Genomic DNA, 14,313 nt, shown 5'->3' on the forward strand with positions numbered 1-14,313 from the left:
GATCCATTTAAGATTAAATTTTATAATAATTATCTTTTTATAATTTCACATAAAAAATTAATTATTTTTTTTAACTTACAACACTTCTTATTAAAATATCTATGTGGCATCAGAGATCTTTATTGAAACTTACTTTTACGTAAAGTTATAAATATGTAAAGATAACCAACTAATTATTTTGTAAAATCTCATCTTAGGACTGTTGTATTGCAGCAAAAATACCTTTGACAAATAAGTTAAACATAGTTGATTGAGCTGTCATGGTGGTCAATCAATTTCTTCTGAATTTCTCTTTGAGAATGGATGTCGAGCATACAAATTATTTAATTAACAGTTAAATTGAATGAATAATGGCACACTTTGGGTTACAAGAATGGTGTATTTTTAATACAACCTAAGATAAGATAAATTAATTTAATCTGGATACATTTAGTTACATAATAAAATAAAATAAAATAAAATAAAATAATTTAATTTAAATACACTTGATTACATGATAAATTAAGATAAAATAAGATAAACTAACTTAATCTAAATACACTTATTACATTCACGACTTTGATGTCAATTTATTAAAATGGACTTATGGTGACTGTGAGATCTATTTAGATTCAAGGAAAGTGGGATTAAATGGTTAAGCCCCAATGTTTAATGTAATTAAATAAGTGACCGAGGAATTTTCAGGCTCTACTAAAATGGATTTCAACCTTTCTAGTTTCTAGCTTCTTTAACAGATTATTTAACGCCAGGCAACTAGAATAAATGAAATATATCTAAAGAACAATAAATCTTAAAAATAATATAAAAATGTAAATATGAGAAAAAAAAAAGTAGAGAAAACCTGAGTGACACGTGGTTAAGCCAATTTGGCGGTTGAAACATGAAGCTGAGAGAGTAACGAACAACAGCCTCTCGTTGTTCCAACCGAAGATAATACACTCAAAACACAGAAGCAAGAAGAAGAAGAAGAAGTAACCATTGAAGTAAGTAATTATTCAAAGAAAAACAGAAAAAGAAAGAAGCCGATATGCCGATGAAAGCAATATCCCCAACATCAACAGCTATAATTATTCATTCCCATCATCACAGCGTCAATCACCACCGTTGGTTCTTATCTTTATCACCTCGGCCCCAACGGCAGCAGCACCAGCACGAGCACCTCACGAGATCAACTCCCAAGCCCCATAGTCTTAAGCTAACGTTCATAACAAAAGCAGCTGATTCAACCTCTCGGCCTTCTTCTTCTGTTGCCAAAACCATTGTCACTGATGATGGCTTCTCGTTCTCTAAGGTAATTAACTAATCAGCTTTTGTAAAGAATAAATTTGGGTATTTTGTTTTGTATGTTTTGGAAGAATTTAGATAACTAGGTGAAGTAGTTTTGATCTTTGGGTGATTGTTTTTTGAAATGAAATTTATAGCTTTCATTTAGATGATTAGAATGAAATTGTATTACAGTGGCATCCAACTTGAAACCAATTGTTTATAAAAGTATTATAGGTGCCTTTCCACTTACAGCTAATTGATTTTAGGTGAATGTCTTGGCATAAACTTGTTTGGGAAATTCACATATTTGTCACAATAGTCTTATGGGATTAGTGAGAATTTGGAATTGTTTTGCTCTCAGCCTTAGTTATAAGCATTTTGAGCTCCTTTATCTTTCCTAAATAGGCAAAAGTGAGGGTGTCAATTTTCCCTCTTGCTTTAGGAAGGGAAAAGGCGTAAGCTTTCTTTAGTGAATTCCTAGAGATCATTTTATTTCAATCAACAAATCAAGTGAAGCTACTTTAGTACTGCTATTTGCATTTCTCCTTTAATGCATTTTTTGTTTCCTTGGAAGTTGGAATATATTTCGCCATTTGGTATATATATATCTTAACTTCTTTAGGTAACATAAATCAACACCCATTCACCATCTTAATGTTAGATTAAGACTGATTACAATGTGGGTGGATACCTATTAGCTGTTATGGTTCTTGATGTTACAATATGTAACTGTGAGACTCTGAATTGTTAAAAAGGCTTGCATCAGATAGGTACCCTCTTTTGAGAGTGAGTTACGTCTATCTTTTCTTAACATTGATTGCCATCACATTGGTTCTGATTTAAACTAGTTGGATCAGTAGATGGTATGTAGACAATGCAAACTGCATTAATAAGTGGCAGACTTCTCCGATGAAAAGCTTGTAATGCTCCACCTAAATGCTAAAAGCAATACAGTGACGCACACTTAGTTTCACTTCAGTTAAATCTCTTATTTGGACATAATTGTCACAGATGATCTGAGCAGATCAGGCCTTCCATGATAATGATCTGTTAACTGATACATATATCATATGTCTTCTTATATTCTGATGAATATTAATATTAGTAATTATTATTTGCAGCTATCGTTTGGTGTTATTGGACTGGGTGTTGGAATTTCACTCCTCTTGTGAGTGCTTACCTTTTGAGTTTTCTTCTTTCTCGTAAGGGTACTTTGTCTCTGGTTAATGCGTAACTTACAGGTATGGTTTTGGGGCATATTTTAACTTTCTCCCTGGATCTGAATGGTCGGCAATAATGCTGACATATGGCTTTCCTCTTGCAATAATTGGAATGGCCTTCAAGGTAAAATTTTTTTCACACGATTGGGTTTGAGATGGATATTTGAAAACGTTTAATCTCATATTTCCTCATTAGACAGTGGGCTTTGAGCTATCTGAAATTAGAACTTCAGCAGCATTGTTGCATCATATGTGAAGTTGTGTCTTGCAAGAAGCTTTTAAATTTCATCTTGGCTTAAATTGGTTAAAGCTGGAATACAGGGTTTCCAGATTTTCATCATAATCTCATTGAGAAACTGAAATCAGCTGTGAATTTCACCTCCTAGGAGAATAAAGATTCAGATAAACGGCTGTATTAACCAGTTTTATAAAGATAACTCTTCTTATCATGATCTTAGCTCTATTTAATTGCTTTAGCATTTATATTAGGTCAGTAAGCTGTCCTTTTCTAAGATGCTCTGAAGATTATATTTAGTATATTGCTAAAGCTCTAATATGCTTTTATGCAGTCTAGTTTTGTAATAGTGACAGGGGAGCAATGTAGTTATTTCTTTTTTTATTTTTCTTTTCTTTTAACAAAGTGTAGACTTTTGGTTGTTTCACAGTATGCAGAACTCAAACCAGTGCCATGCTTGACCTATTCAGATGCTCAAATGTTGAGGGAAACTGGCGCCACTCCTATCCTTAAGCAGGTATTTTCATCAATCTGGCATTGCACACTCATTCACGAAATCTTGAAGATAGATTGCACATGAGATTTTTCCACCGTTCAATCCCATTTCCCATAATACCCCACATGAATCATCTTGCCGGTAGGGTTTCAATTGTAATAGCTTCTTGACTCCAAAGGCTATTGTTGACTTAATGAAATTTGATAAGTCATTGACTAATTAGTGGCTAAATTAGGTCGAGTTTTACATGTGTCAAAAATCAGGGTCGGTCTGTTTGTTCCTGAAAATTTCCTCGTGCCAAGCTACATTCATTATGAGATGCATATAGTACTCTTTTCGTTTTGCGATCACATTGGAATGACCTTTTTATAGCTTTAATCAGGTAAAGAGTGATGTTACAAGATATCGTTACGGGGATGAACAGCATTTGGATGAGGCATTGAAGCGGATTTTCCAGTATGGTCAGGTATGACTTCTAATGTCTAACTGAACTCCATGCAGGATATGTGCTTTTTATATGCGTTTTGGCAAATCACTTATTTGGTCATTGGAAGTAAAAAAGTGGAAATCAAAAATTGTGTTTGTTGACAGTTAAGTATTGACTAAATTGATGAACTCCAAAGGATGCTGTCTTTCTTCTTACTTCAAGTTTCTGTTTATTCTTTGTTGAATATATTCTCTCTTGCATTGGCAACTCTTAGAAGTTGGAACAACTAAATAACAGAGTAGTAATTTTCTGTTTTATAAAATCCTACTATTTGCAACATGAGAAAGCAAATTCATAGGTAATGTCTGAAGAAGCTGAACTTATGTATAATTCTGTAGAGTATTATTTTAAATGAAAAGGAAAAGTTTGAAAAATGTATGCATTTTCTTCAATATCTAGACATTCAAACATGTTAACAAATCGAATTAATTGTCCATGCTTTCTTTTGCTGCAAGAGTAGTTTTTAAAATTTCTGCATTGTATATAATAAGGGAGATTTCTTTGTGCTCTGTATGTGGGAAAGGAAAATTAGTAAGCTGTTTCTTTGCTTAAGTGTTGGGATGGCTCTTTTCTCCCAACTCTGATAGAGAACATGTAATATCCATAAGGTCTCTTCGTTAGGAATTTGTCCCTGGCTTTCATATCTTATAAATTCTTGTTTCAATGTCAATATCTGCAAATTATGTGTTGTCTTGGCAGAAGCAACCTTGAGGGATATCAAAGAGTCTATAATGTACAAGTTTGGGAGTTTAATATTTCAATGATTAACTATTGGAAAAGATAAAAGAGAGAGAGACCTATACTTACTGTTGGTGCCACTAGAATACAAAACTAAGGGGCATCTAAATACAATCTCTATCCTTGAGCTTTTTTGCATGATGTGGCTGCTCTCATGAACTAACTCACGCTCTTGCATCCCTCTCCGCTGCTTTGTTTATACTTTTCTCTGCATCATATACAATTTGTTCAGTGTGAAATGATGAAAATTATGAAAAAGGGAAGAAATATTTCTAACCAAATTCAATTGGACCAAAATGTGGATGCAGCCAGTTTGAGCATTTGTAGAATCAAAACATCACCTAAGCTAGACTAAGAATAATGATTGTACATTTAATATTTAATTTTGTAAAAATTTCAGATTTCACTGAGCCCTCAATCCAAGTTTGCTTACCAAATTTTTGGTCCTTGGACCTGTTGGTTGCCAATTTAGCAGTTGGAGGACAATCTTTTGCAACCACTTGATGAGGCACTGTTTAAACTTTTTGGTTGACCCCTGATGGATTAAATATCAATTGTTGGCAAGTGTTTGACTGTTAACATCTTGCATTTGTCAGAGATATGTCCTATTGATAAAAATCTTTCGCCTCTCTCCTGCCCCTGCCGTGTTTTAAATCGTATATAAATTTGAAGAATTGACATGCCTAAGCTACATGTATGAGTTATTTGGTGAAGAAGTAGGTGAAATCACTCTAATCTTGCTATTCTTGCTTGTCAATTTCCTGCTTGTTCCCCAGTCTCCACCTAGAAGGAAAAGGAAAGGTAAAAAGAAAGAAAGAAGCCAACAATGATCAACACCTATGAAGAAGAATTTAAAATGCAATTTCGGATACAATGTGCCATGTCTTGTACTTGTAAATTTTATTGTTATATTATATTTAAATTTTAAATTTTTGACATCAGTCTTCATTTCTGAAAATTTCAGGGTGGAGGAATTCCTCGAAGAAGTGCACCTATTCTACAAATGATCCGGGAAGAAGTATGCTTCTCTAACTTGATTTTATTCCAAAAAATAAAATTTGCTAATTTCCTTACCATATATATAGAAAACATTTATTGGTGTCAGTCAATAGTAACTTACATGAACATTTATGAAGTGCATTATATTTTAGTTTGGGAACTAAAGAGTGCTGTCAATATGGCGGTACCTTTTTTCCCCCATGGCTTTGCAGGAGAGTAATCGTCACTTCTCAAATTATTTCGGCATCTTCCATTGTCGAAGTGATGTTTGATCTTTTGATCTTGTTTTGATGCTTATGTACATTACTTGAGATCATTTGAACTGAGTACTCAATTGCTGGACTTAATTTGATGAGGATTTTCAGATATTAGCCTGCCACCTTATTTTTGCTACCATGTCTTAGGTTACAGAAGATGGTAAATACTGTCTAGTCCTGGTGTTTGAGGCTAAAGCTTTGCAATTGTTAGATTTTGAACAGAGACAGGTAATCTGGTAACATGTCTTTGCCAAAGTATGTATCAACCTATTTATTGAGAGTTCTAATGTGGATGTCCTTAAATTGTCATGAAGACATTCGTTAATTTCTCTATGTTTAATACTTTTGTACATTATTATTCTGTAATTCCTTAATTCAAGAAAGTGGAAATAACAACATATTGATCTTTTGGTTAAAATGATGTTTTCCAGGCAAAATTTGCTTCTTTCTTTGGACCAGGGATCACAGCTGAAGTAGGTGAGTTTTGCTTTTCTACTCCTTCATTTGAAAATTGCTTATACAATAGTCTTTTTTGGTCAAAGCTTATGAGCTATATGGCTCAGGGAAGGGAGAGAATAACATATATGAAGTTCGACTTATTTCAAATTCCACCTCCAATGCATCAGCTTCGTGAAGTTTATGATGGCGGTTTCATCTAATTCTGCTTTCGGGTTTGACTTTGATATGTTGTTTCTCATGAAATTTTGTAGTATATGTGTATATATATACATATATATTCAATGTCAAATGCATTTTATATCAATATTAGAATCTCAAGAAGATAGGAAAAAAAAAGTGCAAAATAGTTGGCAAAATCATTGACAGCTAGAACTGATAGCTAATATCCGATGTTTGATTGGGTGGCTAACAATTATTTGTTCTGGGAGAACATGTGAGATGTTTTGTCTGCAAAGCTTGCTAAGTGGCCTATAGATGGTAGAAATATGAACTTTATCTTGAGCTTGGATCACAAACTATCTTGACTTGGGCAACTTTCTTATTGTCGTTTTTGTCTGATATGGTTTTCTAGTTTCTTTGAAGACTATTATCGTTTTTACTCTAAAGTAAGCATGCCAATTTTAATGATACTCTTGATCTAGGATGAGGCTCTTGATATAGTAAATACTAAGCCAGATTTGCATTGGCAATACAAAGATCCCAGCTACTGGGGTAAGCAGAAAGCCCTACCTCTGGTAATATTCTGGAGGTGTAATTTAATGTTAAGTTTTTATAAACTTTGGCAAATAACAGATGATAGTGTTTTCATCAGAATGTAAATTTTCAGGAAAAGTGAGGGTGACCTTCCTTTTTGTTGTTTACTGTCTGTCATCATGTGTTTAAAAAGATGTGAAACTCGTACAATCTTTGAATGGACATGTCAATTTTCCTTTAAAAAGCCTGAGTTTAGATTGATGGGACAATTCAACTTAGAATTGTTAAGAGTGGAAACACAAAGATGGCTAACTAGCAAATTCAACCTACTAATTATGCTTCAGACACTACAGCTAAATGCTATGAGATGTCATGAACTCAAGCATCCCCTTTTATTTTTTATTTTTTGTTTTTTTTTTCAAATTTTAATGATTTTCTTTTCCTGGCACCAGTTTTTGCAAGGCCAAAATAGAAAGAATGTGTGGTAACAAAGTTGCTGTTGAATAATTGAATATTCTTTTCTTTTTGTCAGATGAATTAATGACTAAATATCGTTCATTGTATGTATTCAGCACATTATTGGTGTGCTTACATTTAGAATTGGTGGAGTATCTAAATTGGACAGGTAAGTTGTGCATGATTGTCTGCTTCTGAGCTCTTAGGGAAGAACGTTTCCATTCCAAGGCCACAAACAAAAGCATGCACGTGAACACAGAGCTGTCAGCCATTTTCACCATATAACAACAAGAAACAAAACACAACATCACTAACTACAGCAAAATTCCAAGGAAAACAAACTACCATAGGACTGTCTTTCACCTCTGTTTAATCATGACTGCTCTCATTTTCACCTTCAGATGCAATCTGTCCTTCAAACAACAGAAGAAAATCCCTTTTGATTGAGAGATAGGGAACCTCAATAAGCCCACCAATATCTTCTCTTTTTTAACCATCTTTAGCACCCATTAAAATGAGGAAAAAAGATACTTCTCTTTCTTGATTTGTGCTTCTCTCTCTGCCTTCTTCTCATCCATGATAAGCATCCAGGTTGCCTGCTACACCTGCACATAAGCTCATCTTTTCTTCTCCTCTCTGCTTTGTCAATTATTGTTTCTTCTTTCTCTCCTGTTTCTTTCACCTCAACCTGCGCCCAACAATGAATTCTCACATCAATATCATACTTGCTTTATGTGTTCACCCCAAGAATTTACCTTACTTGGCTAACTTAGATTACTACCGCGAGTCATCACTTTGCTTAAAATTCATCTAAGTATTTCAATACTTCCATGGAAAATAAATAAAGAGTGACTTGCGGAACGCTCGCATGGATCATTCATTTGTTTCAGTTGATACTATACTTGTTGAACTACCTTAATTATTTTACTAACAAATCGTGGGAGGTTTAAAGTGATGCTGAGGCTGCTTGATTATATAACGTATATGTACTCTTGCCAGGCAACCTAACTGTTTGAGCTTAAGTATCTGATCTATTATGTATTAATTTACTATGAAATGTTTCAACTTAAGCCTCGGTTCCAAGGTTAAGTTTAGCCTAAACCCGTGAGCCAATATGCAGCCTCTTTATTATTATTTTTGGGTTGCAGCAGCCTCATATGCTATTGTCAAGTTTCTGGTCCAGAAAATTGAAAAGCAAAAAAAAAAAAAAGAACTAGATTCTGTTTCATTTCCATTAGCATGATATGTTGGATGCCACCTATGACATTGTGGTCTGATGGCCCATTACAACCTCTCTTAACCATCAGTGTGTTAGAAAAGATCCTAATAGTTGAGCTACAAAATCATTACCACCTATGGTTAGTTTGGTTTTTTTTTTCTTCCCTTGACATTCTCACATAAAATAAGCAATGAGAAGCAGTTAACAGAGAGGGTATGACTCTTGAATAGAAACAAAAAACTTATGCTCAATGCTCATGTTGCACATGCAACCACTTTGGACACCAGCACCCCAAGTTGAGCAATTTGCGCTTAGCATATATGTGCATAAGCAACCAAGAGTTCGCCTAATCATTGTTTTCTTAATGACTAAACTGTACCCAAAAAATCTAATGATTGCATGGTTAAAATGATCAGAACTTGATTTCAGAGCTTAGATCCAATATAGAGATGATGATTTGGGATAGAGACAGGCTCATTTTAGTTTGGATTTTGGATTCATATTCAGCAAAATCTAATGTAAAGTAACTATAATATTAAATTAGCAAGGTCCAGTTAATGGTGGCAGGGACAATATATGATGCAGGAATTGTTTATATGGTATTTCTGATGAAAAGCCCTGAAACACATGGCTGATTTTCCCAAAAGACGAAAAGACTAAGAAAAAGCAGCGATAAGCCATTGTCATTGAGAACCCCAAAGAATCAAAAAGAGTGCAAGAACAAGAAGTGAAGAATCCTTTTCAAGGTTTGGCACTGAAGCATCTTTGGTTGATCCACATAAAACAAAGAGAAGAACGAAAAAGAAACACTAGCATGATTCAAGTAAAAAAATGAGAATTGTTTTGATGACTTGGTTTTGGAATTGTTCTTGCCTTTTGTTTTGAAATCCCAAAAATGCTATTGCAATCCTGGTTTCTGCCGCTGATAAGACTGCTGTAGGATATCAGAGACAAATCCAACAGCATGTGCTGGAAAGTGGGATGGTTGGGAGAAAACTTCTAAGGCTTTATTTTGTAATGTACATGCAATTGGAGCGCATGTACTTATCAATCTTAAAGAGGGACCAATTGAGATATTAGTTCCCCACCTAGGAAGGACACAGTTCAATTATTTCTGCAGGATAACAGGCTAGCTGGGGCATGTACTTGTCAATCTTAGACTTATGAGAGCTTATGTACCCTTGAGACGCATGTGCCCACGAAAGCCCGAGGGACCAAATAATCTAACAGTCCCCCACATTGGAAGGCACTCCGAAACTATAGCACTATTCAGGCAATCCTAGCTGTCTGATCTTGAAAACACGCCATGATAAGGTAAGCAACACGTAAGGACTAAGCAAGCAGCTTTTATGAACACAATTAGGCTACTAGAATTAGAATGGCATTGGCATGCATTCCTATTTCGATGGATATTATCAACTTTTCTAGTCCCATGTAAGTAGTAAGAAAATATGCAAGCCTGCAATTCACAGCGAGCAGCAAGTGATACATCATTGCCCTGGTGAAACGTTGGAACTTCTTTTTTGAAGTCTATGGGAGCCAGTACTAAACTTGAATGAACCTGTCCTTCTAATTGTGAAACTTACATCAAAAGGGAAAACTTGAATATGAAAGTTTAAGCGAAAAGAAATGAACTTGGAGTGAACATTGAGAAATATGGCATGGATATATGATGCTGCAACATGTTGTAGCAAATATTACTGACGCTTCAGAATTATCCAACAATGTCCATGATATAAGCAGAACGTCCGAAAGTGATAGGTCAAATTATGTTTCTTAAGAATATTTCTTTCTTGAGTTCCTTACTTAGAGACAGTTTAACAGCAGCAGACATGAATGAAATCCTCCATAGGAAAGCACGTACCTGTTCCTCAGCCTTTGACTTTGTGTTGGAGTTAGGGGAATCTCCATTTTCTGTCCCGCACCGCTTTAATGCTCTCTCTAATATTGAAGGGGTTGAAGCAGGGCTAAGACTACCAGAACTAAGATCAGGTGGTGTACTTTGAGTTCCCACATCTCTAGTCATGCTCTCTGCTTTCTTCTCTGCAATCAGATGCACTAAAACTTTAAACTAACTTAAATCAAGCTCTTCGGGTGCATGGAAAAACAAAGCAGCCAGAAAATATTTGCTTCCGGACCTGGTGCTGGGAACTGAGCTACGTCTTCCGGCACTGTCCTGGAAAGCTTTGTTTGGATATGGCACGAATGGGAGTAAACAAGAGGAGCAGACATGGTAATTCTGTTTGTTAAGTTGCGAAATGACCTTCCACTGAGTGTTTTTGCAGACAAACATTCCATCGGAACCTCTCCGGAAAGTGGGTTGCAAATGTATTTCTCTGCTTCATTCCACTTGGAGTTTAAGACAAACCCGTCCGGTGACAGGCATTCCCAACTGCTACACACCGTCCTTGCCTGCAATGCTGCAGAAAAAACCAGTTAGTCCAAAAGATTGAACTGTTAAGTTTGCTCAAATAGTTACTCTACAGAATTTTTGAACTGTTTAAAAAGCACAAAAATATGATTTAACAGTTACCTTTGAGAGCAGCAGTGAATGAGTATGTAGAAGGGTCAATCTCATCTGTAAAATTAACTGGAAAGTTTGAGAGGAACAGTGAGTGGGAAAAGGCAAATTTTGCATGAAAGAGAAACTAGAGAGGTACCTTTTAAGGAATAGCCTGGAGAGGAGGCAGTGCTAGAAATGGTTATGTTTGATCTAAAAGACCTCGCATCTTCTCTAAAACTTCTGATATACGATGCTGAATATCTTCTTGAAGTAGTGTTTTCGCGGCTAATTCGAGCCTTGAGACCCCACTCTCTCAAGTTGAACTCTGGTTCATCATGTCGTCGTGAACTATAAGAAGACTGTTCCACGGCAGAGGCCATGAATGAGCTATAATTTGAATTGGAAGTCTTTTTTCTTTTTTGCTCCTAAATTTTGTTGCAGGTTTTATAAGTGTGTGAACTTCAAAACCTGTGGCTGCCACATCAGCAGATTCTGCCTGGAATATTTACCAGACTTCCAAATGTAAGAGCAACCTTTTTGTTGAGCTCTAATTGGAAGTCCAAGACTGCCCTAAATTTCCTACTTTCTTTTAACCATGGCTCCATAAACATTTAAGATGGTTGTTTTGATATTCATAAGAAAGAAAGTTTTACTATCTTCTATCCTTATTGGACAAGTGATAAAGCAAAAAGAATTAAAAAAAAAAGATACCATGACAGACAAACAGCACAGCTCACACCAAAAGAGTGAAAAAGGTTTGATAATCTTATGCCAATTCTAGACAAGGTATAACCCCACCTCTCTTCTCTTTTATAAGAGGCAAACCAAAAATTCATCCAAGGCTGAGCAAAATAGACCAGGTATAACCCCACCTCTGTATGTGTTGTTTAATAAGATGTATTAGACTTTCTGGCATATTGGAGGGAATTTAAATCACGCTTACTGGAGGACCTAAAGAAATCTAATCCTGATAACTACAAATCTATGGTTTGATGAGGATCATCCACATGTGGAGTATTTACTTGTACCAGAGTTCACATTTCTCGGCTATATACATTTCAGATCCAGATTGAATTATTCAGTGTAGAAAGTGCAAAGAGCACAAGAGCTCAAGTTTTTGTTTCCCCTAATTTTACAATTTGGAAGACCAAGTTACAAAGTGGAGCAGGTCATTGTTTCTTTTGTTGTATTGCTCAAAATGGGTAGGCAAATAGGCTTATTGAGTTGCACTATGCATAGTATAACATGGATTTTGATGTTGATTTAATTCCAACTTTAGTTCAGCAGCACTTTTCTGAGATACACTGAGTTCATCCCAAAGGACTTTTTGGAACCAAATTAAATGATGTTTCACTATATCTTGTCCAACATGGCACCACTTGGAGTGATGGCTGAAAATTTTCATTTTCCCTTGTGACTAAGTTGAACTTAGGGCAATTCACAATTCATTTCATGTTGGTTCTTCTTTTTACTCTTTCCCCTTCTTCAGGGCAAGAAACTCTTTGCCACTATATTATTAGCACTGGCATTGGCAGATTGAAGGTGTGAAAGTGTATTCCACATTCAGTATGTACCAACTAAAAATCATATAACTGATGTAGGATATTAAAGTGGAAAGGTTCTAACTTCTTTTTTTTTTTTTTTCGGTTTTTCCCAAGTTCAAGTAAAGCTTGAAGTCTGGGTGCCCCAATAGGAAACCGAAGGTGCATGTTCTCATTTCGCCTTAAGTTTGCTCTTTGATCTCTTAAAAGGGGAAACATGACAGCTCGAATCTAACATCTTTGTCCAAGTTCTACCCCACCCTCAACAATACTCAAAAGTTGCAAATAATTAGGTGCTGATTGCATCTCTGATAGTGGACAGAAAGCATTAGAATGTAAGTGAAACCATGCACGATTAATGAAATCTGTTACCAACAAAACAAGATTGTCAACCCTAACAACTCCCCTGACAGTTGAAAGGCAAATTTTATCTAATGGTGGTTGTGGACCATATTTAAACAGAACCAAGATGCTGAATCAACTCAACTGGTGTAAAAAGTCAGAACTATGGACAGGTAATGGGGTCCCCAATATTGTACACTAGTATATTTGAGGGTCTAGTATTTGGTAGGATGGGGAGAAGCTAACGCATGACTCATTGATACTTCAAATGTTTAAAATGGCCAAAACTTGCTTTTCCCTCCTTTGATTTTCTCTACCACCAATGAGGTTTTGACACCAGGAATTCATCAGTGAGGACAACCTCACTTGATCACAACTCTTTGGGGATGTAGAGATTGGACAAGTTGTTCTGGTAGATACCCTCTGTTGGGTTGTTTTCGAAATGGGTTGTTTGGATAGAGGGAAAAAAAGAGTGGACAGCAAGAAATGGGGGGAACCGAGAAAGTGTCTATGTGGGTATAATGCATGTGCAGGACATGTGGTTGTCATCATCATCAAGAAAATGAATGAATGGTAGAGGTTCTTAATACTATGGAAGCAGGTGGGTCCCCTTTGTAGCTCATCATGACCGTCACTTTTGTCTGATTTGTATGCAATGTAGGTTTCAATTGAAAGGGAGAGGTATTCCCTGTGTTGAGTGTTGCCAGTAAGTTTTTGGTCCATTTGCTTCATTTAATCTTTAAAGTTTCTCAAAGAGATGTCTTTTAATCTTTCCCTACTTTCATGTGACTTGTACTATCTTCTATCTCACAACAGTTGTTAATTTAGAAATAAAAAATTCAAAAGAAATTTTAGATAGAGGAATGCTCTCAAACATCTTCAAATAGTTTTGCTCTGAACCTGAGAGATTAAAGCTTTTTTTTTTTTAATTTTCTAGAAAAAAAAGATAAGCATGTTACATTTATGAAGATCTAAAACTTGTGTGGCATGGGATTTCAAACCAAAAGTCTACTGTTTGTTAATCTTCAACCTCAACTTGGTCATCCCGTCAGCTTGTCATTTTTGTCTGCACTAGTCATTACAAACCAAGCATTTGACTAATGAAACATCATTAACAAAAGCAAAGGTAATTTTATTCAGCAAAACCTCCTCTCCTTCTTTTAGTTATTTCATATCAAATTCAATTTGTGTTCACAATTATCAATCAAACTGTACAATAGCAAACCAATTTATGGGGCTTTATTCCCATTGTTAAAAGGTCAAGGTGGATCCATCTTTCCATCTGGTTTCACGGTAATCCCATTGGTTTAAGTCATTCATGCCCTACTTGTTCATAACACAAGCAATGATCGTTGAAGGATTATTTCTTATTGCCAAATCAATTTTTCTTTCCATTTGTTTT

General features: G+C 35.5%; 2 protein-coding genes across 9 annotated transcripts; one reads left to right on the top strand and one right to left on the bottom strand.

The window, feature by feature from the left end:
- The first annotated feature begins 892 nt into the window (after positions 1-892).
- LOC110425707 (uncharacterized) lies at positions 893-6,686 on the top strand. Of its 6 annotated transcripts, none has more exons than XM_021440676.2 (9): positions 893-1,291; positions 2,388-2,434; positions 2,508-2,610; positions 3,152-3,238; positions 3,600-3,683; positions 5,407-5,460; positions 5,846-5,934; positions 6,130-6,175; positions 6,267-6,686. In XM_021440676.2, exons 1-8 carry the CDS (start codon positions 1,028-1,030, stop codon positions 6,173-6,175), a joined length of 774 nt encoding a protein of 257 aa, XP_021296351.1. In that variant the 5' UTR covers positions 893-1,027; the 3' UTR covers positions 6,267-6,686. The 6 variants fall into 6 exon arrangements, with proteins under 6 accessions (XP_021296351.1, XP_021296352.1, XP_021296350.1 ...); XM_021440677.2 differs by having other exon boundaries at positions 6,271-6,686; XM_021440675.2 differs by having other exon boundaries at positions 6,262-6,685.
- Positions 6,687-7,349: 663 nt separating this feature from the next.
- On the bottom strand, positions 7,350-11,748 carry LOC110425706 (mental retardation GTPase activating protein). 3 transcript variants are annotated; one of them, XM_021440668.2, is made up of 5 exons: positions 11,186-11,748; positions 11,059-11,103; positions 10,664-10,945; positions 10,390-10,589; positions 7,350-7,994 (listed from the first exon to the last, which is right to left on the bottom strand). In XM_021440668.2, the coding sequence occupies exons 1-5, from the start codon at positions 11,406-11,408 to the stop codon at positions 7,806-7,808; spliced, it is 939 nt and encodes a 312-aa protein (XP_021296343.1). In that variant the 5' UTR covers positions 11,409-11,748; the 3' UTR covers positions 7,350-7,805. The 3 variants fall into 3 exon arrangements, with proteins under 3 accessions (XP_021296343.1, XP_021296345.1, XP_021296346.1); XM_021440670.1 differs by having other exon boundaries at positions 10,390-10,583; positions 11,186-11,743; XM_021440671.2 differs by having other exon boundaries at positions 10,390-10,568; positions 11,186-11,735.
- Positions 11,749-14,313: the final 2,565 nt, after the last annotated feature.

The sequence above is a fragment of the Theobroma umbraticum genome, unplaced genomic scaffold, assembly GCF_002168275.2.
Source record: "Theobroma umbraticum cultivar Fairchild unplaced genomic scaffold, ASM216827v3 scaffold_12.1, whole genome shotgun sequence".
NCBI lineage: Eukaryota > Viridiplantae > Streptophyta > Magnoliopsida > Malvales > Malvaceae > Theobroma > Theobroma umbraticum.